Below are 25,607 nucleotides of genomic sequence, written 5' to 3'. Positions count from 1 at the left end.
TTTTGTTTTACCTTTAATTTTAATTTGGACTTAGAATATAATGGAATTTACTCTTGAAATTTGACGGGTGGGAATTTGTTATTTTTTTATTTTAAATATGATAATTTATTTTTTTAATATAATTTGAACGAGATATAATTGTTTTTCCGTTAAAATATTAGTAAAGTCCAACAATCATACTATTTTGTTTATTTAAACTTAGTTGATAATCAATAGCATAAAACGTTAGCAAAATATTTTGTGGAAAAATGAAATCAGAGAACTGAATGTAAAGGGGTTAAGAAGTTGATTGACCTGACCAAAATTTACAAAATACCATCACTTAGATGAATTCTAAGTCAGTGAGCCCATCCTAGTTGCTGCAACAAAATTGAATAAGCAAAACAGGCCCATGTCTCACCACTGCCCTACAAATTCTTTCTTTTCTTTCCTGTCAATTGCTTCATTTTTAGCTACAGCAATGCTGCTTATTGCTCCATCCAGAACCCCTGAATTCTCATTGTCCCCCTCAACTTCAAGACTTAGTATTGATCTGCAATTGATCCTCCCCATTTCCGAACTCGGCTTTCTGCTTCTTCAGCCTGCAAATTTAAGGCTTTTACCCAGTAAATATATTGTAATCTGGTTAAATATCATAAGCAACCAAATTAAAAATGGATTTCAGATACTGACTTCCGTTTTCCAGTTGGTCAATGAAGTAACCACTATCAAAATTAAGGTCTGCAAACAAATTCCTCCTATCATTCCTCCCCATATACCCTGCAACCAACATGGTGAATTTTGGAGTTTGAAAAGTCTTGATAGCCTTATAAATTATGATCAAGAAAAAAACCAGTAAAGAATTGATATAGTTCTATAAAATTAAGTCACCTCCACTCCAAAATCAAATTTGAATCCCAAGAGTATGCCTAGTGGCAGTCCAATAACATAGTAGCAGCCGATGTTGATGTATGCAACAACAGATTGCCATCCAGCTCCAACAGCAACGCCTTTAAACCAAACAAAACCAATATTTATACAGATGGAACTTCAATTTCTGAGGCAATATAATTAGAGAATATTTCAGTAGGTTACCAGATAAGACTGGCTGCAGACTGTTGAGAAGTACTGTAACTCCCAGCAGGATAGCGAGTTTTGTAGTTTCCGCAGCAACGGCATCGCTAGTGGTGAAGAGATAAGGGAAATAATATCTGGTGGCAAACACCAAGATCATAGCACAAACACCAATGGAGATGGATGTAAGAGAGACCACTACAACTGAAAATTTCGCAGTCCTGGCGTTGCCAGCTCCAAGTTCATTTGATACTCTCACACTGTAAGTCACAACAACACTTCACTTGTAAATCATTCACACACATGGCTGTTATAACATCTTGGAACAGGTTTATGATTGGCAAGAAGTTAATTTAATGCAGGAGCATCACCTGATTGCGGCGTTGAATCCAAGGGCAATCATTGCATCCCAACCTTGAATGTTCATACTGCGAAACAGTATCTTACAGGTTAATTTATAGTTGATTCTTGATTTTGTTTCTTCTTCCATGATAAAAAAATTACATTAACACCCTACCAGATAGAAATGGCATCAACTGGGATCAAAGGGTTAGACAAGCGACCTGTGATCACTATCAACACCATCAAGTACCAAAACTCCAGGCTGAGATCCAGATTCCAAAAAGATAAACTATCAGTACAACATCTAAATGAAAAAATTCTTAATTAACAGAACAGACTGAGAGATATAAACCATAGCATAACGGCAGAAGCCAAAGAAAGCTTGACAAAACCCCACAAATCTGCAAATGCTAGCCATGAGAATCCACTCCACGCTCCATCTGACTTGGTAATGAAAATGTAGAGCAATTGCAGAATATCAATAAGCCACCATGATGCATTTAGAGTGATCGCAGCTCCGGTTAAACCCCAACCAAGTTTCAATATCAGCAACCAGCTAAAAACTGCATGTAGCACCAGAACGATGGCTGATATCCAAGCCATCACCAAGACTTTCCTCTGCGCTTGTAAGAACTTTTGTATCGGAAAATTTACTGCATAAGCAAACAATTGTGGAATCATCCACAGAGCAAATTTACCTGCATCACAATGTCACTGCATAGTTATTGCATATTCTAAATAATGTCATCACAAAAGAAAAGCATGTTAATTATTTAGTGTCATAAGTAGCATAAAGTGAAAAAGGCACCAACCAGCAGCTTCTGAGATTTCAGTGGTCTCTCCAAAGACCTCTAGAATCGGTGGAGACCAGATATAAATGGGAAGAAGACAACAAGCTGTAGCGAGCAGAATGACCCATGATCTCTGCATGTATATACCCAACATTCTCAATCTGCCTGCACCGTATGCTTGGCCACATAGAGTCTCCAGTGCACTTCCCATTCCCAGCTGCATTTATTCAACAACATTAACACAACCCCTATCATGGTGCATTCAACTCTGACCATTTCTAGATCAACATCCTATTTAAATTGTTTTTCACTTGTTATGTTATCATACTAAAATACATAATCCTAGCCAAAGCAACTTCTCTGGATATAGGTGTTACACCTGTTTCACTCAGCACGTATTGGACAAATATAGCTCAAAAAGAGATGTCTCCTAACTGGGAAATTGTTAAAAAACAAATAGAGAACTCACCATGACTCCATAAGCAAGACCAGCAATGACAGAATTCTCGACGGCCACAGCAGCAAGGTCCATTTCACTAACAAGACCAGCAAACGTTTGAGTAAGTGCACCAAGTGAGTACTGACAAATGGCAGTGAAGATTGCAGGCCCTGCAATCTTCCATAGCTTGTTTGATTCATAGCCAAACTCCTTGACAAAATGAACTGGCTTTTGCTGCTCATCATAACCATTGATTGGGGACACTGTTTGATTATCAAGAAGTGGAGTAGTTTCCACAGCCATGGCGGTCAAATTCTACTACGAACCAAGAGCTACAGAAGACTTTACCAAAGCTTAAAATTGAGTTAGTAATTCCGGCAGTATATAATACATGTAAACTAATTAGCAAGCTTGATTCATGGATCTGTGCTTCTTGTTAACAAGTTAGTTAGATACTGACATAAATTCAAACTCTTTGAAAAGTGGTTATATCTTACCAAAATCCCAGAAAGAAAGTTGGCTAGTTTGAGAGTTAGACACAAGCATTTACTGCTTTAGTAGATTGATTACATCTTTGTTGTCCTTGTATGCATTTCCAAAAATATATATACCCGAAGTTTTGAATATTCAATCAATATTTATATGATATTTTATTATATGATAAAATAATTTTAAATTAAAAATAAAATAATATTTAATCATTTAATAATATATCCTTTAAATATAAAACTAGATTAAGATTGCATTATAACATTTTTAATTGTGTAGTGTAATATAACAATAAAATCATCTATACTTATCTTTTCATAGATACAAATATATATATATTTATATATGTTATCGCGTGGTTAAGTGGTTTTAAATTTAAAATAAATTAATATTTAATTATATAATAATTTATTTATATATATACCTAAATTAAATAGAATATATAATTGTTAGTAATTTAATATAAATATAATGAGCTAGGTACTATTAACAGCTGACTCCACAACTGCGCCACCCCCCCTCCTCAAGACCTAATAGGTGTTTGTTGGGACTTGGCAATTGTGTACCAATTCTTTATTTCAGAATTTTTATATTTACTTGATAGAATTCCAAGAGCTTAGAAGTTGGAAATTTTTCTCAATACCCATATATGAAAGCCATATTTCAACACTAAGTACGAACCCCACCCGGCAGTCTGTGCAGTCAAATATCAACCATGATTGGCAACAAGCAACTACAATGAAACAGAATTCTGACTCTGGCGTGCTAGCTAGATTTTCAGCTCGGTTTTCAGTAGAAAAGTAAGTGATGGTGAATAACTTAATATTTATTTTTCAGAAATAAATAAAATAACTCCTTAAACACTTAAAACGCTCAGTCAATGTTTCTGCAGGGTTTAAATTCTTGATTTCCAATGACAGGAAGATGACAGCTAACGCTGGAGTTGAAATTCAATCGAATAAAACTTAAATTTAAATTAATTTTAATTTGATTTAATTTGAAGAAACCAAAATTTGAGTTTAAAATCGAATTTATCAAACTCTTTTTAAAGTTATTTGAATTAAGCGGAGTTAAACTCTAATTTAACTCAAACTTATAATTTCATATAGAACCAAATTTTAAGCGTAGTTCAATATTATAACTGAGCCAAAAACGATTAAAACAATATCGTTTTAATATGTATCAATCAAAATGATATTGTTTTAGTCAATTTAAATCAAATTTTTTTAAACTCGTAAACTTGTTGAATCAAACACCTCTCAAGCTCAAACTCGAGATTGATAATATTAAACTCTTAAATCTAAATTTGTTTAAACCAAACTCTTTTCGAATTCATTCAAACTAAACTCATTTTTAATCATAAACAAATACAACCTGAATCCAGCATTACCTATCACAATGAAATACAAAAGCCTACACTTCCTCAAACCTAGGATAAAAATTTATGAATTTGGTCAAAAAGGATTTGGTAACAACTGCTTTCGTATCCTCTTCCACTGCTATCAATGTTCAAATTTACGCTTAATATATATATATATATATATATATATTCCTCTATAAGATTTTTTTTTAACCATATTCAATACTGGACTTCTAACATTCAATCAAAGGCTACTTCTAAAAACAATAAGCTCACTGTTCTTCAAACTATAACTCCATATCCATCTACTGTCCCTGGGTTATAGCTGATTCAATAGCTGGCCAGCCGTCAAGGATTGCCACCAACTGTCTAAAACCAGTGGAGAAGATGACACAAAGACGGAGAGTTGTAAGTTCACACTGCTCGCCGCAATGAAACTTCATTCATTTGTTTTAAACAAATATGGAGCTAAACGCATGAAAATAATAATAATAATGGCTCCGTGGTGCCCCAAGAGAGCTCATTAGTTATGTTTACATTTTTCTCTCTTCTATTTTCTTTTTGCCAGGAAACGGGAGTAAGTATTTCATTCCAAAATGATGACAAAAATGCATACTAACCATTTGGATTAGGGTTGGATTTGATCCAAGCAACATAAGCTCGAATTTTAGTTTGGATCAAATGAATTGAGTTCAAACAAAAGATTAAATTTGTTTTGATAAACTGAGTCAAGTTCAAGTCAACTTGAATTGAATCCAAAAAATTATTATCAAGTTTCAACTCATTGATCTCGAACTGACTCTTGTAGATTTAAACTGCTCTCAAGCTAGGTCTTGTTCAGGCTTAACCTAAATCGAATCCAACCCTAATTTGATTATTAACACTATTCTTTAAAGACATGCTTCCGCAAGATTAATTACTCTGATATTGCCTGTTTTGGCTTAAGAGTTGAAAGGAATAAGATGCAATCACATACTTTTCACAAGTTCAAGTCTCTGGCTGCCAATATATCCACACAGATAGTTAAGGATCCAAAAAGATTATTTCTGCTAGCACTGAGGCACGTCGGAATCTCAGCAATTCTTTCAGCAAATCCCATCCTCCGTCAGCAGAAGCAGGCTTGACAGTCATCCTCTCAAGTGAAGGAGAGTTTGAAAGCACAAAGTTGATAAACTCCAACTCGCATTTAATACCAGAGATGCCCACTATCTTCACCACTTGGAGCTGGGAAAACATAGAGTTCCAGTGATCATCTTCCCAAAAGTTTGTGAGAACACCGATACAAGTCTCCTCAGGGCGAGCCTACATGAAGTCCAAGATGTTAGAATCATACAAATTCCTCCAAGAATCAGAAATGGATTTTCAGTAAGTATTTCAGTTAACCAAGTAGATTAAGCATCCAAACGGTATTAATTCAGACAAAATCACTTATCTAATCGGCAGAAGTTGAATAAAGCAAAAAATTAACCAACCAGCATCTCTAGTTCTTGTAGATTAGGAGAACTCCTCAAGAGGCATAAAGCAGCTAAACACTCCTCCAAATCATTGAAATTTATTCGTATAGAAAGATAATTCAAATCAGCACATGGACGAGGCAACCTGCTTGGCACATTACCAATGGCCAGATACTGGGAAAAATAGAAGACACAGTGTAAAGGCATAAGATAAAATCTCACACGAATCAATTGAGGTGGCAGATGGACATCCTGATGAATTGAAAAAGTGCAGTGAAATTTATAGATCATAAAAACAACATTTTGGAGCATTGACACCAAATATTACCTTTAAAAAATAACTCTGAACCTCTAGCCTGCGTATATGAGGAAGATGAACAAAGAATTTGAGAAGCTTTCCAGAATTCCCTGGAGCCATGGGTAGCTCAGTTTTGGCATTTACGTACAAACCAATGGAAACTAAAGCTAAATGGAAGGTGTTCTCGAAAATAACATCATCAAAAACACCCCCAATATCAAAAAATTGGAGATTGGGTGCATCAATTTTGAGATGAGTGAAACCATCAAAATTCATCAATGTTAATCTCTCAAGCAGAGGGCAGCTTGAAATTAAATTTTCAAATGCATACTGGGAAAGGGTAATGTGCTGAAGATCAAGACTCTTCAAATTCCTAAAGCCTTTGAATGTTGGTGGAGGTTTCAGCAAACAATTAAATAGCTCCAAATGAATCAAATTTTGGCAATTGAATAAACTAGAAGGCACCTTGTAGCGGTGCCCCTTCCAAATCTCAAGTATGAATTCTTTGATGCAGCTTCTTGATAGATAGAGAATCCACCGATCAATGTCACTGACACCTAGAAGATCTCTGTGAGAGAGTTTGAACTTGATTATTGGCCCATTGTGAAGTAAGAGAACATGATCAACAATGTTCACAAGCTTATTCTTAACGAGTGTCTGATCTTGAGCAGAAGATATACATTGACTATCGAACACAAGATGTGGAATTGTAGCCCATTTGTATCTCCACTTTCTTGACAAAACACTTGTTCTCACAGCATCCCTAATTGACAACTGGGATAAAATTTGGTCTATTACATGTGCTGGTAAGCTGCTGATCCTATCTAGCTCCGTCTCTAATTTTCGAGGTAACTCAGGTGGTTCCCTCTGCTTCTGAAATATTAAAGGGGGAAAACAAATTAAATATGGATATATGGGGATACTAGGGCCTTTTATCTTCTTTATATCTAAAAAGAAAGAAATAACATTAAACATTAAGTAATTAGAGTAACCCAGGTATAACATTAATTATTTTTCCCTGTTTCAATTCGGTAAGCATCCATTGAAAAAGGAGAAGAAATCACAGTTCAAATGAAGGAAATAAATATTCAATCAAAAAGTTTCCTTCAATTTTCTATATTCCATCACAAATTTCACTAATAAGAGAGAAACTGATAAATGGATATAAAAATAATATTCAAATATAATTTAATCAAATTCCATATCTACCAAAGTAATATTACTATTAAGTTTTAAGCAATTATTAAAGCCATATGAACATGACGGGATCCTCACAAGTGAAGTCTCTATGTTTCTTTGCAATGGTAAGTACAACTACCAACTATCAACATCGGCATCAATATCCAACTGAAGGAAACAGACAGATCAATATGCAATTCTCACTGTGGCAATTCGAAAAATTATTTGCGCTAACATTATACTAAATAAGCAAAATCTACAAATAGAGGTGTACTCACCTAATGTTATTTCTTCAAGCAAATTTCAATAAAAAAATAAAATAAAGACTATAAGGGCTAATTTGCTTTATAAGGGAGCCGTAATTTTGCCAGGACAAGAATGTCAAGACGACCCCATTTGCTGAGAAGGGATGCCTGGTTATGACACATGCAAAATAAAAGAATTCCTATAGAACAGCCTTCCAGACATTAATTTGGAGAAGCAATCTATATATACTCACCTTGTGCACGACAAAGGCAGTTCTACAAATGATATGTTACCAAGGGAGACCCTATTACCCTAACCGATTTGCAAGCAAGGACAAGAAATAAATATGATTTATATAGATTAAAAGATTTAAAAAACGAAGAAAGAAGGTACTTAATGTTGATGTTGCAGCCCTCTACACCATCCTCCTTACAGTGAAAAAAAATTCAACCTCCATCCATCATTTTGATGACAGCCTCAACTACGGTGTCTAGGTCAATTCCAATAAATTCTAATATACATTCTCCAGGTCAAGCAACATTCTTAGCGGGCAAATTTCTTCCACATTAATATTCTCAAATTTTGTAATAAGAAATCTGGTAAAGCTACAAAATCTTTAACTGAGAGACCTTTTTGTCATATATTACAGCGTCAAGATGTCCCCCTTTTAAAAGACATTTAACCAAGATAATACTTTTTCAGGTTTACAACATTTTTCAACAATTTAACTGAGCTTACCATGCTACTTATATTTAACTATATGGATATCACAGCTGAGGCAACGGACTTTGTACTTTCAATAGGATTATGATGAAACCCCCATAATCTAGTTCCAGTGGCCGAAATCTGAGACACAAAACAACACCAAGATAATCTAATATGAAAAATGATCTGAACAGTCGAAGTATGCCATACTCACAGTTCTGAACAGGCCCCAGCAAGTATTTTTGAGTTCAGAGATCTTTAAACAAAATAATTGAATCAAAACAACGAAGATCAACAATTAATCATTTTCAAGTTGAGTTAAAAGAAAAAGGCAACCTATGAAAAATCTACAAAAATCAATCATAATTGACGCGATATCGAAAGATTAATCTCATATTCTAATATAAGAAATTAAAAAATAAAAAAGTACGTCCCACTTTATATGGAGGTTAAAAGAGAAGAAAAAACAAATCATAGCATAATAAAAGAATCGAAGTCTTACATTTCATTTTGACAAGAAACCAAATGGAAACCCAGGTGGAGGATTTTTTTTTTTTATTTTTTTTTCAGTGTTGAAGCCGACAAATGTCGCAAATTTGAGAGACAAAGGCGCGTATAAAACACTTCTCACTACAGTAACCACTCTTTACGGCCCAAAGCCCAAACTGTGTTTCAGAGTTAGAAATGACAATTCGGTCTGTTAAGGTTCTTCGGTCCATCTCTCTCCAAGGGGCAAAGATTGGGCCCATTGCAGAAATAAATAAAGATCTGAAAGGCGTTTCTGCTTCATCGGCTTTAACACATTCCATCTTTTCTAATCCCCAATCAAAATCCTTGACCTACGTATTGCTCTCCGGCGTCGAAAGTCGTCTCCTCTCCGACGTCTCAACTGTTTTCTTCTCCGGCGCTCGAAATCTATACGACCTCTCCGTGAACTCTTTACTACTCGTCTTCGAATTATTTGTGCATCTACCTGTTTGCTTCATCAGAGCATTGACGACGGTCGACGGGAAATCGTCTTCTCTCCGGTGTCTCTCCTATCCCGTGTTCGTCTTTAACTCTTGTATGATTTTCAATTTTTCAATTTATACTGAAGTTATTTCGTTATTTTTAACATAAGTTATTTTGCTGGAGTGGTGTTGCTTCTCCTCTCCTGGATTGAAAAATAAGTATAATGAAAACAACTGGAGTGTTTACATCTCAAACTTCGTCAAATTAGTTTATAGAAGACCATAACTTAAGCTAGAACTGGAATTATAACAATGAGTATAAGCAAACCAGAGATTTATTTTTTTTTTGCTGGAGTGGTGTTGCTTCTCCTGTGGTAGTTCCTTCTTTTGTTTTTGCTTTGAAGGGAATGGTTTGTGGCTGCTGGGTTGGCTTCTTCCGGCCTGGAATTTTTTAGTGTCTATGACGTTTTTTTTTTTTGGTAGTTTGTGTGTCTTTGTAAGTTGCCTTCCTCTGATTTTTCGTGTGTCTGCGTGCTCTGTCAATGTTAAACGTGAGGGCCTTGAGTGCTTTGTGAGTTTGTGATATTAAGTGTCTCAGAAGAACAAAAAAATGTTCAGTACATTGCACTTAGCTATCTTAAAAGAATCTTGCACTATTCATTGCACTCAACTTATTTCACTCTGCACTATTCAGTATCTTTAAATTTCACAATTATTTTCATTGTTCAAATGAATCCTGCAATTAGCTATCTTAACAAATTGCAATCTCTTACTTGGATTGCATTCATTGCACACAACTTACTTCACTCTGCACTATTTAGTCTCTTTAACAGTGTTTCGGATTGTTGTTGCTAATTTTGATATATTTCTGTATTGTTGCTCCATAAAATTATGTTTCTTTAAACATATTGTTTGTATCCTTTGTTAGGTACATTGTATATTTTCCACCTGAAATAGGATGGTATTGTCCATGTTTTTTTCACTCTGCACATTTGTTCAATACTAAAAAGTTGCTGTTGTATTTTTTTAATAAAAAATTTGGTATTTATAGAAAAAAAACTCCATATTTTTCATATTTATACGTTTCCCCTCATGTTCATTTCCTATATTTTTGAGAAATACGTATTAGCATTTTCATTTCTACATTTCCGTGTCCGTGCTACATAGGTTTTTGGTTCAAACTTCACCAATCTATTTGACTTATCTACTTCATCTTACATAAGATTAGCATTTTAGTCAATTTTTGTACTGTTAAGAGTTTTTGTTTTAAATAATGTTTGCCATTGAGATTTTTCTTGCTGTGAATTTTAAATTGCATCATAATTTTGTGCTTTGGATTAGATGTTTGTGAAAAGCATTGGTTTATATTGTCAAATTTGAAGTGTGAGAAGAAATAGTTGAGGGGAGAAGAATTTTTAAGAAATAGTTGAACATTTCTGTTGAAAACATTATGGATAGTTATATCTTTAGAAAGGTTTAAATTGCAGTAATTTGTTAAAAGTTGAGGTACTAGTTTGAACTTGACATTCTTACGTTTTTTTGTATCACATTAGATACTTCTAAAATCATTATAATTTTTACGTTAAAATGTTTTTGTGGCAATATTTTTGTTCTTTTTATGGCTAAGTTTTTATTACCTGGCTTTCTTGATGCAGCTTAACACAATTCCAATCATGTCTTGGTGCACTATTGAGTCTGATCCTGGTATGATTCAAGATCAAATTATATGTGAAATATCTCTTTCAGTTATGGTGTTCTGGTGAAATTAATTACTTAATTTGTTTGGAAGGATTAAACATCTATCAGTTCCAGTGTTCTAATAGTGGCAGAATTTCAGAATCCTAAGGCAGTCTTAGTAGGAAATTCCAAATTGGTGGTCATCGCTCTCTTTTTTTTTTTTTCTTGAGTTGTTTACTTGAATTTAAGCGAATTAGTGATGATACTGAATAGAAGATATATCATAGGCAACAGAAAGATAGGAATTAGGATTTCTTAGTGAATCTAGAGAATAACTTTATCAATAGAGCCAGGAATAAAAGGGAGGGGCTTGATTAACTAAATTTTCAAGGAATAGGATTTTTATTAAATATAAATTGAAATTGACTTTTTTATTGGTCAAAACTATGTCAGATGCATTTCATGATGCTGATGAAAGGCTGCCGTGAGAAAATTTTCTGGATGGGTGTGAGATCGCAACAAATTGTAAAACAATACAGTTAGATGCATTTCTGATTTAGAAAAACTGTCTCTTTGGTCTGTCAAAACTATATTCTGTTTTTTTTAGAAGTTATACCTACTTAATTTCTTATGTGTGGTTGTGTAGTTTTGTCCGTCACCTCGTCTGCTTCATTTTATAATTTCCTTTAATCTGGTGTGCAAGTTATTGGCGTGGCAATTACACCTTATGGTTATGGGCAGTTGGTGCGACATCTCTTTCTTATTTGTTTAAATTTGTGGAAGCTTTGTTTAAATCTGGAATTAAAATTATTTTCTATAACCGTAACTTTTTAGTGTGGAAGGTTTGGTAGGAATAACAGAGAGGTTTGGGTTTTGTTCTTCTGTGCTAGATGTAGTGTTTAGGTTTTGGACAGGGATAAAAAGACTTTCGAAGGGCTGAAAGAATCTATATTTGAGCTATCTTCATAAGTCATAACTGCTCACATGGATGGTCTATAGTTGATCTATATTCATAACTGCTCACATGGATGGCATACCCTAGCAATATTGTTAATGACACATGCAGACAACCATTTTTTAAGTACGCATGCTAGCATATTGGTTTTGAATCCTGATGCTGTTAAGGTTTGCTTTTGCATTCCAGGTGTATTTACAGAACTTATTCAACAAATGCAAGTAAGAGGTGTGCAGGTAACATTCAGTAACATACAATGGTGTTTCTATCTAATGTTTGCCATTTCATTGTCTTAGTCATGAGTTATTTTTGTGGATTTTGTCTGTTGCTGACTATTTTAAATGTGTATGCACAAATGCTGCAGAACTGTTTTTCTCTTATGATACAATATTTAATAAGTTTGGCATTAATCATTTTTCAAAATGTTCTCCTAGTAACATTGTGACCCGAGTTGGTAGATTTAACCACCAAACTTGATTGAATTTATCATTCACTTTGCAGTATAAACAATGTCTACAATCTTTCAATTTGAACTATGATATCCTATAGTGTAAGCTGGAGTTTGCGTAATTTGCTTTTATCAGTATTTCCTTATTGGCTTTTTTCGGGGTTAAAGATTACTCTTCCCAATTTCTCTGACAACAATGTGTTTTGAGGTTTTATATTTAGCCTAATGTTTGACATTACTTGGTGGCTCATGTTAGGCAATATAATAGGTGGTCACAGTAGTGTAATGCTTCTCTTAGTTATGTTCATGTAAATGCGATTTCATTTAGAATGTTGTTCTTGGTTCCAGACCCATTGTTGTCACCATTGTTATATGTGGTCCTGTTATAAATATCTTCTTTATCACCCCAAATTGGTTTGGTTTCAAGTACTTTTCAAATATCTCAACCCAGATCCTCACTTTTATGCCTTTCTGATTCCTTGAATTGGTGTCAGGTTGAAGAATTGTATTCATTGGATATTGATTCCCTTAACGATCTTAGGTTAGTTCTCTGATCCCAGGGCCTGATAAATTTGTTTCAATCATAAAAGTTTGTTGAAGTTTTTTTTTTTTTTTTTTTTTCAGGCCTGTATATGGATTGATTTTCCTTTTCAAATGGCGTCCAGGGGAAAAAGATGACCGTGTCGTAATTAAGGATCCCAACCCTAACTTGTTTTTTGCTAGCCAGGTCAGTTTAAAGTAAAAGGCATACCTACTGGAGTTTATTGAATATGTGATACATTCTTTCATTTCACTGACTCAGTGCCCTCTCAGGTCATTAATAATGCTTGTGCAACACAAGCGATCTTGTCTATCCTTATGAACTGTCCAGATGTTGATATTGGCCCCGAGTTGTCAAAGTTAAAAGAGTTTACAAAGAACTTTCCACCTGAACTTAAAGGTTTGGCTATCAATAACAGTGATGCTATACGTGCAGCCATAATAGTTTTGCAAGGCCTGAGCCTTTTGTTCCTGAAGAGCAAAAGACTGCTGGCAAAGATGATGACGTGTACCATTTTATAAGTTATGTACCTGTGGATGGAGTATTGTATGAATTAGATGGACTGAAGGAGGGACCCATAAGCCTTGGTCAGTGCCCTGGTGGGCAAGGTGATGTTGATTGGTTGCAGATGGTCCAGCCAGTTATACAAGAACGCATTGAGAGGTATTCTAAAAGTGAGATAAGATTCAATCTCATGGTGGTAATAAAAAACAGGAAAGAAATGTATACAGCTGAACTCAAGGAACTTCAAAAGAAGAGAGAACGCATCCTGCAGCAGCTGGCTTCCTTGCAGTCAGAGAGACTGGTAGATAAAAGCAACTTTGAAGCACTTAATCAGTCACTTTCGGAAGTGAATGCTGGAATTGAAGGTGCTACTGAGAAGATTTTGATGGAGGAAGAAAAATTCAAGAAGTGGAGAACTGAAAATATCCGAAGGAAGCACAATTATATACCTTTTTTATTTAACTTCCTCAAAATTCTTGCTGAAAAGAAGCAATTGAAGCCCCTTATTGAGAAGGCAAAGCAGAAAACAAGCAGCCCTAGTTGATGGCCATTAATTGTTATACTGGCTTATTGAGCCTTTATGATCTTATGGACTCTTTTCGATGAAGAACTTTGTTGATAGGACCTGTATTTTTTTCTTGGTTATAAGCTGATACTGCTATTTGTTTTATTTAAAAAAAAAAAAAGAGTTTCATTAAAATTTAGCAGACATTTAGAGCAATGATTGTGTAAGAATGAGAGATGAATATGATAACGCAGGCGTGTCAGTGTGATTTTGGTGGGTCCTTTTCCAACTACAAGTGGCAGAAGTTAAAGGCTTAAGCTTGGAGATTAGATTTTAATATCTCTTGACAGAGTCGAGTGCCTTGACTTCGGGTAAGCTTATAATGCTTCTTGTTTAAGTGATTACCGTACAATAAAATGAACACTGGCCAAGTATTATTAGTAGAAAACTTATAATTGGGAAACTTCTAAAAGTAAAAAAAGCATTAAATTGAGTCAGATTTTTAGAAGTATTCATTATGCCAGATTAATTGAGATACAATAATGGGTATATATTTTATGTATATTATTAAATGATTAAATGATTTTAAATTAAAAATAAAATTATAATTAATCATATAATGAGATATTATATGTATATTTAATAGTATATACATGTAACATTGTTGAAATATTAGTTCAACACACATGGAGGGTTACGATTTGCGCTGACAACTTGTTCTCCCGCTGACAACTTGTTCTCCAAATCTCATCCTATCCCATACGAAGAGAAAATTCCAAACTAAGATAAGAATAAAAACAACTCTTGAAAAAGGTTATCGTTGCCCATGTCCTAATCTAATCTTTTACCCTTTTTATTTTGTACTTATTTATAAAGTATAATTTGCAAAAATAATTATTACATTTTAAATTGTTTAATATAATGTTATTACTAGGTACTTATTAGAAGGGGATAAAAAAGATGCGAGAACATAGAGAGAATTATTCTCACATGTAGGAGATGGCAATTCTCTATACCTGAGTATAAGATGGAGACAAAGATGTGTTCTACCTTGCAAAAACATGAAAGGGTATAGGGAAGGCCGTATGTGCCCCTCCCTCCCATTATGATAGTAATGGCCATTGTTACTCATTTATCCAGGTGTTGAAGCATCATAATGTCGTTGTGAAGTTTGATTTTAACTTCTTCACATAAGTCAATCATCCCTAACCTAACTTGTTGAGAGCAACACAATAGATTTTGGATGCTTGACTTTTGTTTCATATCCGCACCGCCTATGGAAAAGATATTTCGTATCTGCATATATAAACACTCCATATACATGGTCTAAGTCAATATGCATACTCGGACCATTCATCTTTCTTCCTTAAAAACTTCAGCATTACTCCAAACATTGCATGCCTGATCGATTTACAGCCCAAGAAAGTTCTTTTGGTGAAACAGAGAATGGGGAATTTCAATGGAGTTCTTTGTGTTAAAAGGTATTAACTATTAATTATATTGAAAATTTCTTGATCTCTTTAGTTTATAATTTACTCTTTCACGTTGCCTTCGTCTCTCATTTGCAGAAAACAAATGGGATTGATGAAGAATCAAGCGTTAACTGATTATGAAGGAATACAGACTGTAGAGGTTGAGAATCAATGTAACTTCTTACGGAATTCGGATCTCTGCATTTGTGTGGTGACCTGGAACATGAATGGACAGGTAAAGCGAAAGCGAAAGCGAAAGCCAAATCCATCTTCTGAATCTTAATTATAGATTCTATTTCTTCCTTTGTCCTAGCGATTTTCCTGTACTTACTTGTGTGCTGTGCATGCGTCCTGTGAAGGCATCTTATGAAGATTTGGTCAAGCTGATCGGCAACAACCGCAAATTTGATCTGCTTGTAGTTGGCTTGCAAGAGGTGCCTCGAAAAACGATTGCTCAATTGTTGCAGACAGCTCTTGTTGAAACTCATGTGTAAGCGGCTAACCCTGTTCCACCTTCTAAGCAGAGGCTTGACACATTGATCTTCAATGAATTGATGAATTATTCAATGCCAAATTCATTTCTCAAAGAATTTGTTACTTAGCTGAAAAATTTCTTAAATGGGATGATTAGATGCTTAGTTTCTGTCTTTTTTACTTCTTTTACCATTTCAGCTATTTTATTTCTTTTTACCCCTAGTGCACCGGTCAATGACTAGTTTTTATTTGCTCATCTGAAGGCTCTTCGCAGAAGCCACAATGCAATCTCTGCAGTTATATATGTTTGGGCTGAAGAACTCAGAGTCGCTTATTAGAGGTAAGGCACTGAATTTATGGAAATTAAGTGATAATTTTCTTTGAAGATTGAGAGCTTTGCTTCTTTTGTAGAATTAAAGGTTGATCAGTATTCTGCTGGGGGATTTGGAGGGTTTATTAGAAGAAAGAAAGGGGCTGTAGCAATCCGCATTGATTATAAAGGAATCATAATGGTCTACATTTCCTGTCATCTCTCTGGTAAGTTCATTGTTCTCATCTCATGTCCTTCCTCCATTCCTAGCGGAAGCCATGGAAACAGCCAGCTTCAAAACGGCCAGCTTCCTTCACTTGCAGTTTCCAAGATTTTCTATTTTCATGCAGCACATGCTCGCAATGTGGAAGAAAGAAATTCTCAATGCAGGCACATATCTCGCAAAATTTTCTCCAATAATGTAAACCCTTATTCCAGGGGAGCCCAGATAACAGTGTGGTTGGGTGACCTCAACTACAGGATAAATGGGATCACTACACACCCCACCAGAAATCTAATACAGAACGATCTGCATCACAAAGTAAGTAGACTGTCAATTTCTGTTGTGCATTTGCCAAATAGCTCTGCTTTGTTAAGGGCCAAAACCTGATGACCAAAACCTGATGAACCCAATAGTCACCATCAAGTTAAAAACTTATGCTGCAATTCTGACATTAATTGCAGCTACTGACCAGTAAAGATCAACTGTTGCAAGAGGCCAAAAGGGGGCAAATCTTTGATGGATATTGTGAAGGATCACTCACATTCAAACCAACATTCAAGTATAATGTTGGAAGCAGCAACTATGATACAAGTCACAAGGTATTAACAATCTTGCTTCTTTGATTGAAACAGTGAAAAATCCTGACAGATAAAATTTACCTCCCTTTCATATTTGTTGTTTTGTTAGGTTCGAGTTCCATCATGGACTGACAGGATCTTGTTCAAGATAGAAGACCCTGACAAAATCAATGCCAGTTTGCATTGTTACAAATCCATTGACGATATTTATAGTTCTGATCATAAGCCAGTGAAAGCTCACCTCTGCTTGACAGTTAACAAAGAGTCATCACCAACCGGCCAAAAATTACTTCTGTAAGACCACTGCAAGATCACATGGTATATAGTGAATACTGTCAAGTCTGTAAATTCAATTCAATTACTCCAAAAACGAAAATATTCATTGTACAAGTACAAGACGATACTTTAAGAGTTTATGATTATTTCAGAGACTAATTGAAAACTATTATTTCGTAATAATGGCCTTAAAAAACAGAGGAAAATAGGGATTGCGTTAACCCATTAAACATGGGTAGGCTCTTAATGTGAAAGGGCTCAGACTTGCCGCGTAAATATGGAAGGCAGAAGGCTCATGCCAAAAGTCTTTTGCGTATAGCAGAAGAGAAGTCGCGTTAGAGGTTTTAGTGACAGGTGGCCAGCGATTGATGTCGACGGGCTCGGCTCAAGACTCAAGCCTTCACGTAACCAAGCATAGTTCCACCTTCAAAATCAAAGATTACATCATCTAATTCAAGTCAATTGCTTCTCTGTACAGAAATTATATAATATATTAGCTTTCTATTTTTAACATTTATGACAGTGCCTTTGTATCAAGATATATAAAGAAATCTAAGAAGTAAATTCCTGTGGAAATCTAAACAGAACATCATAAACATATTTTGAAGATAGTTGCTCTTTGTAAAAGATTAAAGTTTCATAGCATTGGAATCTTTAGCGAACGTTTTACAAAATTGATCTTTTGAACTTTTATAATTGAAACTTGTAGACCTAGCAAGAGACTTGTAGTTCAAACTGTTCTGATCGTGCGCAAGAACAAACTTTTCATCCTGTTTTTAGTACTTTCTACTTTAAACCCCCACGTCAACTGGCTCAATTTGAACAACCCAAGCCAACTTTGCATAAAATAATGCCACAAAGCTAAGAGAAGGAAAAAGAACAGAAGAAATTCGCTTTCGTTTCTCTTGGCGCTTTCCTCAGAGAACCTCTGTTGGGGCTTTCTTGTTGAAGAATTGGGAAGACCCCACATGCCTTCCATATTATAGGAAAAAAAGTCAAAACCCAATTGGGTTTGATGATTCTTTGTCAACCCCTTTCGGGTTATCAACACAAGTATCCATTCATGATTTCACGTTTTCTCAAATTTGACTTTGAATTGGCTTACATCTCAAGCACACCTCTATTATTTACGTATTTTGATAACAATTTTGTTGCTTTCATAGATTCTCCCTCGTTTTGGATTTAAAGTTTTAAAAGTAAAAGGAGTCTCTCCTATTCTGAATAGTTTTTTTTTTTTTGAAGAATATTTATCTTCCTTTATGAGACTGTAAATTTGGCCTTTTGAGAGAACTGGATCTTTATCTGATCTGGGTGTATTCTGCTTCTACCTTTGTTGCAGGTTCTTGATTTGTCAGAAGTGCGTCATTTTTCCACGATTTTGATTCTTAAATCTCATCTTCTTTAGAGCCAGTATAAAACGCTACAAGTCGTGAATTTGTTGACATGGTGAGCTGGAAGAATATCTGTCTTTTATCCCATATATAATCTTGAGCTTGTAACAAGGTTTGATAAAAATGTCCTGATCCAAAGCTCGACCTTGGCATGTTTCTGTATTTTGATGGTGTTTATTTTTCTCAGTGGTTTCTAACTAAATGTGAGTTTAGTTTCATAGACATGCATGGCTTGCCTGAGATCTTTTGTCTTCAACTTTTTCCTTCTTATGCTATCTGAGCTTAATTTTCTATTTCCATCTGACGTAAAATTTCTGAATTTTTTTTCTTTATTAGTTCCATGCGTTAATTATCATTCTTTATAATCTTCACGTGTATAAAAGAAGCTTTTTTTCTTTTAATGGTTTTCAATAGTTGAGGAGCATTTTGGTTTAAGGTTTAGGTTTGAAGGTTGTAGTGATTAATCAGACTCATTAGAAATATTCAAGACTTCATTCATGTTCATTTCTTCTAATTTGTTGATTTGCTTCATGGACAGGTAAAAACCTCATTGACTATGAGCAGATAACATTACACATTATGGATTGGCTAAAAAAAATTTTTAAAGGCTCCAGCCACAGTATTTCAGAAGGGCGTTATCTTGGTAATTATGGAGAGGAGCCAAATTCCTATGCACCTTCAACTTCAGGGGTAAGCACATACACTCCTTTTTGTTTTTATGTCACACTTATAATCTTTTAGATGGGATTTGGTTGTCTTTTAAGTGTGCTTGTGCATGCTTCTTGCATGTAGTAATATCTCTTTATTGCTTCAGGTAAGTTAGATACTTAGATGTTTGATATGCTCTCACTCAACATAAAACTTTTTTGGAAATCTCAAATTTAGGATGTGTGGTCTGAGCAAGAGAAAGAAGATATAGATCGTGCCATTGCACTATCCCTCGTAGAAGAAAGGGAGAGGGTGATTGGTGAGTATATGGGTATTACATGTTATTATAAATGCTCCATCATTTGTTATAAGGATGTATGTTTTCTCTTTTCTCTGGATCCTGTGACTGGAAATAACTAAGAAAGAACTTATAGTTGTGTTAAGAAATTAAAAGAAAACCCTAATAACAGTGTTCCATCTGTTTCTGGTGACAATATGCTGAACTCAGTATGAGCCATTGCATCATCAAATTTGTTGACTAATCATTGTCAATGGAAATATAATTCATTCACATTTAATTTATTCCTTTATTGGTAATTACTTTCATGGGTTGTTACTGCGCCAAAGATTTGGTGTATAAATTATGACTAGCATATTGGCATTAAGCAATTATGTTGAGTAATTTCTATAGCTTTACAATTAATTGTGCTAAATTTAATTTATTAATTTTTCCCAATACATTGAATAGATAGGAGATCTCAATTGGAAGAGGATGAACAGCTTGCAAGAGCTATGCAAGATAGCTTGAACTTTGAATCTCCTCCAAGGTTTGGAAATGGGCATCCATATCTTCCCATGCCAGTCCAGTTCCCAACAGGGCACAGGTATGTAAAAGTTATGTGATCAATTGCACTAGCTCACACTAATACCAATAAATCTGATGGCGCCTTGGTTTTGCACTTATGCTTGAGTGTTTTTGAAAGGGTTGGTAGGCTTTGTATGTTAAGGTAAGTAATCAGTAAATGATTCTATGCATGAGTATGCCAGTTATGAAACTTGATCTGGGAATTAGAATGTGAAAAACTTGATACTTCTGGGTGAAAAGGATGTGTGTGAGGCATAATGTGGTTGCTTTTTTAGGCCTCAACCATTCCGGACTTTGAACTGTTTGTTGTTTTGTCCTTAAATTTCCTGTGGGGCTTCACTCCTTTTCAATTAACTGCTATCTCATTCAAGCACTTATGCAAGAAAATAGATTAAAGGTTATCTTTCTCGGGTAGGATCTGTGCTGGTTGCAATGCTGAGATTGGTCAAGGACGATTTCTGAATTGCCTTAATGCATATTGGCATCCAGAATGTTTCCGTTGCCATGCTTGTCAGCTACCAATTTCTGATGTTGAGGTGAGAAGTTTAGTCCTAGTTTTATTCTATATTATTTATTTTTTGACTGATTATTGTTGTTTTTTATTTATGTATTTTAGTAGGTTTCTCATGGTATGCAATGTAGTATGTCTAATGTTTCTTTTGTTCATTTTCCTGTAGTTTTCTATGTCTGGGTATTACCCTTATCATAAATTTTGCTACAAGGAGCAGTATAATCCAAAATGCGACGTGTGCAAGCATTTTGTAAGTTCATCTCAGTGTGAAGAGTATTCTGTTTATTATAATTTTGTTTAAAGTTGTTTATCCTTCTAATAACTTAGAAATGGCCAATGGAAGAACAGATGACAGATATATGTGATAGACCCCTACCAGCAACCAAGTTCTCAGCTGATATTTTAGCATATAATATTGTTTAAATGTCAGTTTCCAAGCATGTGTTCATAATGGACATCATCTTGTTATAGAATAATAATGGTTTTTGACCTCAAAAGCAAGAATTGGGATATTTCTTGGCAATATTCATCTAAATTATGAAAGCCTCATTTCTGCACTTCATATTCAAGTTCTGATTTTACCTCTTTTGAGATGTTAAATTTAAGACATGTAAATGCACTTTGCTCCATATTATATTGCTCATCATCCATTGGTGGTCTTTCTGGATTATATATCTTTGTGACAGATTCCAACAAACCCTGCTGGTCTTATTGAATATAGGGCACACCCCTTTTGGTCCCAGAAGTATTGCCCTTCTCATGAACATGACGGCACTCCAAGATGCTGCAGCTGTGAACGAATGGAGGTCAGTCTGAGTGAAACATATGCATCTTCATTCAAAACAAAACAAGTTCTTTAAGCGTTACAAGGGGAGCATGTGCTTGTTAGTTTTCTGATAAAAAGCTTTATGCATGATACATCTGTGCATAATATGCAGCCTCGCGAAACTGGATACGTTGCCCTTAATGACGGACGGAAGCTCTGCCTAGAGTGTGTAGACTCTGCAATCATGGATACTAATGCATGCCAACCCCTTTATCTTGATATACAAGAATTTTATGAAAGTTTAAATATGAAATTGTGGCCGCAAGTTCCATTACTCTTGGTTGAAAGGCAAGCACTAAATGAAGCCAGAGAGGGAGAAATGAATGTACGTAGAGAAAGTCTTGAACTCTTCCTATCACTGAGACATGTAGGATAACTTTGAATAGTCATGATTGGCATATTTTACATTATTGACAACGGATCTGTGCTTACTTTAAAAGCGCCTTGCGTTCTCTTTCCCTAGAATTTGTATTTGATCTAGTGAATTATACTATTTGATATTAGCTAGTACATTGTAATGTCTCTTTAATCACATATTGTTCTGTTTGTACTACACATCTGTAGAAAAGCAACATGATTAAATTATGTTACATTGAATTCAGAGAAACAAACATAGAAAACGCCCTTGCTCATGAATTGTTTTATTATGTGATGTTGGACCCTTGCATCATTGTAGATTTGCTTTTTGTTAACAATGTTTGTCTCCTCTGTAAATTTTAGAACTGGACTTTTTTTGTGTATTGGCAGGGCCATTATCACATACCAGAGACCAGAGGGCTCTGCCTTTCTGAGGAACAAACTGTCAGCACAGTAAGAATTTTATATTTTTTCCTTTATTATGGTGAACCGGATTTTATTTATATAAATTGGCACAAGGTATAATAATACTAAACCTGTAAACCTACAGATTCAAAGACAAACAAGGCTTGGGCGAAGAAACATACCTGAGGAAATGATAACAGGACCCTACAAACTGTCTCACCACTGTGAGGTGACTGCAATTCTGATTCTGTATGGCCTTCCAAGGTATTGTAATTTAACTCTAGTATTTTCAGTAGAAGGTAGGTGATCTGCACAATGCTCAAGAAAATGTACTTACAATTCTTAAATGTTGTGGAATTGGGAGTAAAGGGTTCTGATGGTAATGACAGTTCACTTGACAAGATAATGGAAGATTCATATCTCGTAAACACGAAATATTATGGGCCTACAGAAGGGAACCTCTAATACTTGATATTTTGATTGCATGAGATAATGTTACATTTTTTACTTGTCTATCCCCTCTAGTACTCAAATTGAGTCACAGTTTGATTGGCTCTACTTTTTTTTTTTTGGATGATGCAATCGTAATTCTTGTCATGTTTACCTGGAAATAGGTTGTGAGGGTCATTAAAGGTCTGATCTAATCAACTGATCCCACCCTAGCACTCACAAACAGCACATGCACGTCTCCTGTACCCTAATTATCGCTTGTCAATCTAAAGTGTTGAAATGAGATGATAACTAATTTATAAAACTATTGTATGTCTCATGCATTTTCACATCTCTCTTTACTTTTATGGGTTCAACCTTGCTGCATTAGTTCTGCAATTTTAAGGTTTAGTCATGAGATGCTGAGGTTTTTGCTGTTGTAATTATTGGCTGGCTGCTTGATCTGCTCTGGAAATCTCTGTTTACACAGATTACTAACTGGGTCAATCCTAGCTCATGAGATGATGCATGCTTGGATGCGACTTCAAGGTACTTTTTATTTCATCTCATAGAATTAAAAATGTGTCCTTTTATTTCCTTTTACAAAATTTATATCAAAGTTTCGGGGTTTATCATCCAGTCATTTAATTATGTTTTATTTTGTGCTTCATATTTACTTCACAGTTCACTCAATCAAAACGATACCTAAATATGAAAAACTTAGATGTTTTATATTGATGCCTGGAGACACTAATATTTATGTATTGTTTGTTTGTAAGGTTTCCAAATTCTGAATCAAGATGTTGAAGAAGGTATTTGTCAGGTTCTTGCACACATGTGGTTAGATGCTCAGCTCAGGTCCATTTCAGGCAATAATGTTGCATCAACCTCCAGAAATTTGAGGCAGACAAGATCAAAATTCGAGAGAAAGCTAGGAGAATTTTTCAAGCACCAGATTATATCCGACACTTCCCCAGTTTATGGAGAAGGATTCAGAGCAGGGCAGTTGGCAGTACATAAATATGGTCTTGGAAGAACCCTCGATCACATTCGCTTGACCGGGAGATTTCCTTACTGAACTTATACAAGTATCCTACATTTTTTCACTGCTGCTTTTTTCCTTTGAACAAGTTACAGAATCTGAGGCCCCTAGCATGTAGATTATTTTCTTTAACTGATTTTTGCACCACCGTATATGTGATTTTGATTCTTTTAATCATGTAAAAATTCAGTTTTTATCTAATATACTCGTGAGGTGATTACTCTGAAGAAATATTTGCTCCATTGATCACAAACATTCGAGAGAAATAAAAGTAGGCAGAGATTGATATATTTTGACACAAACTCTTGAACTAAAGACAGTAAAATGAATTGTTACGGAGAAGCCATCATTTGGCGAAATTCATGGAAATCAAGCACTCCATTGCCATCAAGATCAAAGACACGAATCATTGCTACACAGTCTTCATGAGATCTCACATCTCCTAAACGATGTAACGTTTGTTGCAATCCTCTGGGCGTAATACACCCAGATCCCTTGTCAGCTTCAAACATCTGAAAAGCTCCTCTAAGAGCATCATCTGCCTCGTTATTGTTATCATTGTTAACTTCCACTAATCGGACAAACTCTTGAAATTCAAGTAAGTTATCACCGTTATTGTCAAAATCTTTGATAACCCTTTCAACTTCATCATGTGACATGGACTCACCTACAGACTCCAAGTATGATTGAAGTTCCTGGCATGAAATCATACCGTCTCCATTACTATCGAAGTGGCGAAATACTTGCTGAAGCTGCTCTTTTTTGGAACATTTTTTGGGTGAAACAAGGGAAGATGATGATGTTGTAGAGCTTGAGGTTGAGGACTTGGATTTTGAGCGAAGACGAGGGAGTCTTATAAGCCTCAAACTCATGTTGGAAAGCCATTTGGAGCTACAAGCTGCCATGATTAATAGGCTTTCAGATACACAGACAAATGTATGGTTACATATATAGAAAAAATGATAGCAAATATTTACAAAAATCAGAAGTCTTTGTAGAAATTGCGTCGCAATTTTACATGCAGAAAAAGGCTAAAGCATTAATGAACAATGCAGTTTCTTTGCTTTTACCGAAAGTGTAATGGGCGATACGTCAGAGGATGACTATCTTACAAAGTTGGTTGATTTATTGATCAGTGGAAACTGATAAGAAAGTCTTTGGTTTCCTTTATTTTATTACAGGTCTTCTGGTTCTGGGCCCTTTTTGGACAGAAAGTGAATGGTTAATTGACTAATTTACTTGATTGATTTTTGTCGTTCAAATTGAATACATGATAGAAAAGAAGGAAATTTCCGGTGAAGAACAAGGATGACTACTGCGTTCTTATGCTCAGCCGATTCACGCTAGGTAAAAGCCAAAAGTCTTTTTCCCACCCAAGCTTTAGAGTAAACCTAAATAACTTTTGAAAACTTAAATACATATTTATCTGTTAAATTTTATTATTATTATCAAAGATAAAATTATCATTTAAAATTTTTATTTAAACTCATTTTTTATAATTACCCTTAAGTTTTAAAATTTTTATTTATACCCTCTAAAGTCATATTTTTCAAGCTAAAAAACTAACTTCTCAACCCTCTAAGTCTAAAGATACAAATTCTCATCTTTTATAATATACAGTTGCCTCCAACTTATTAAAAATTTTCAATTTCACCCTTTCACTCTCCCTCGGTTTTCATATCTAATTTTTTACTATCATTTGTCGTCTCCGATCGTCAACTCTCTCCCTCCTGATCACTCTCTTTTCCCTCTTCAATAACTTTCGTTAGAGATAAAAACAAACTATCTTCATTTAACGATGACTCAGCCGAGTCTTCATCTAAGAGGAAGACAATTTTCATCTGTCTCCAACGAAGGCAATTGT

The 25,607-nt window shown here is 34.9% G+C and overlaps 6 protein-coding genes across 8 annotated transcripts; 3 read left to right on the top strand and 3 right to left on the bottom strand.

Moving 5' to 3' along the window:
* Window positions 1-263: 263 nt before the first annotated feature.
* LOC123229424 (protein DETOXIFICATION 33) lies at window positions 264-3,008 on the bottom strand. The gene is made up of 9 exons (XM_044655226.1): window positions 2,656-3,008; window positions 2,208-2,403; window positions 1,748-2,093; window positions 1,571-1,657; window positions 1,425-1,481; window positions 1,075-1,313; window positions 871-989; window positions 673-759; window positions 264-581 (listed from the first exon to the last, which is right to left on the bottom strand). The coding sequence occupies exons 1-9, from the start codon at window positions 2,926-2,928 to the stop codon at window positions 522-524; spliced, it is 1,464 nt and encodes a 487-aa protein (XP_044511161.1). The 5' UTR covers window positions 2,929-3,008; the 3' UTR covers window positions 264-521.
* Window positions 3,009-5,376: 2,368 nt separating this feature from the next.
* On the bottom strand, window positions 5,377-8,964 carry LOC123229425 (F-box/FBD/LRR-repeat protein At1g13570-like). 2 transcript variants are annotated; one of them, XM_044655228.1, is made up of 6 exons: window positions 8,859-8,944; window positions 8,571-8,612; window positions 8,390-8,497; window positions 6,257-7,099; window positions 5,947-6,102; window positions 5,377-5,776 (listed from the first exon to the last, which is right to left on the bottom strand). In XM_044655228.1, exons 3-6 carry the CDS (start codon window positions 8,390-8,392, stop codon window positions 5,498-5,500), a joined length of 1,281 nt encoding a protein of 426 aa, XP_044511163.1. In that variant the 5' UTR covers window positions 8,393-8,497; window positions 8,571-8,612; window positions 8,859-8,944; the 3' UTR covers window positions 5,377-5,497. The 2 variants fall into 2 exon arrangements, with proteins under 2 accessions (XP_044511163.1, XP_044511162.1); XM_044655227.1 differs by lacking the exon at window positions 8,571-8,612 and having other exon boundaries at window positions 8,859-8,964.
* A 172-nt stretch (window positions 8,965-9,136) lies between these two features.
* On the top strand, window positions 9,137-14,204 carry LOC123229426 (ubiquitin carboxyl-terminal hydrolase 2-like). The gene is given in 7 exon segments (XM_044655229.1): window positions 9,137-9,402; window positions 10,962-11,010; window positions 12,128-12,174; window positions 12,881-12,927; window positions 13,011-13,113; window positions 13,200-13,359; window positions 13,362-14,204. Coding segments are annotated over 6 exon segments (1,002 nt in total). The 5' UTR covers window positions 9,137-9,402; window positions 10,962-10,979; the 3' UTR covers window positions 13,976-14,204.
* An 845-nt stretch (window positions 14,205-15,049) lies between these two features.
* Window positions 15,050-18,717, top strand: LOC123229860 (type IV inositol polyphosphate 5-phosphatase 11). Its single transcript, XM_044655855.1, has 9 exons — window positions 15,050-15,417; window positions 15,505-15,643; window positions 15,768-15,898; window positions 16,146-16,222; window positions 16,294-16,419; window positions 16,543-16,733; window positions 16,877-17,014; window positions 17,103-17,828; window positions 18,609-18,717. The coding sequence occupies exons 1-8, from the start codon at window positions 15,383-15,385 to the stop codon at window positions 17,289-17,291; spliced, it is 1,026 nt and encodes a 341-aa protein (XP_044511790.1). The 5' UTR covers window positions 15,050-15,382; the 3' UTR covers window positions 17,292-17,828; window positions 18,609-18,717.
* LOC123229859 (protein DA1-like) lies at window positions 18,475-23,974 on the top strand. 2 transcript variants are annotated; one of them, XM_044655853.1, is made up of 12 exons: window positions 18,475-18,715; window positions 19,199-19,350; window positions 19,546-19,627; window positions 20,057-20,192; window positions 20,589-20,709; window positions 20,851-20,934; window positions 21,371-21,490; window positions 21,623-21,835; window positions 22,258-22,320; window positions 22,418-22,536; window positions 23,192-23,250; window positions 23,481-23,974. In XM_044655853.1, the coding sequence occupies exons 2-12, from the start codon at window positions 19,240-19,242 to the stop codon at window positions 23,777-23,779; spliced, it is 1,407 nt and encodes a 468-aa protein (XP_044511788.1). In that variant the 5' UTR covers window positions 18,475-18,715; window positions 19,199-19,239; the 3' UTR covers window positions 23,780-23,974. The 2 variants fall into 2 exon arrangements, with proteins under 2 accessions (XP_044511788.1, XP_044511787.1); XM_044655852.1 differs by lacking the exon at window positions 18,475-18,715 and adding an exon at window positions 18,754-18,863.
* Window positions 23,961-24,843, bottom strand: LOC123229861 (probable calcium-binding protein CML41). The gene has a single exon (XM_044655856.1). It carries the CDS (start codon window positions 24,646-24,648, stop codon window positions 24,076-24,078), a length of 573 nt encoding a protein of 190 aa, XP_044511791.1. The 5' UTR covers window positions 24,649-24,843; the 3' UTR covers window positions 23,961-24,075.
* Between the last annotated feature and the right edge of the window lie 764 nt (window positions 24,844-25,607).

The sequence above is a fragment of the Mangifera indica genome, chromosome 11 (genome assembly GCF_011075055.1).
Source record: "Mangifera indica cultivar Alphonso chromosome 11, CATAS_Mindica_2.1, whole genome shotgun sequence".
Taxonomy (NCBI): Eukaryota; Viridiplantae; Streptophyta; class Magnoliopsida; order Sapindales; family Anacardiaceae; genus Mangifera; species Mangifera indica.
Note: the sequence above shows the minus strand (reverse complement) of the source record. Positions and strands in the feature narration are given on the sequence as shown.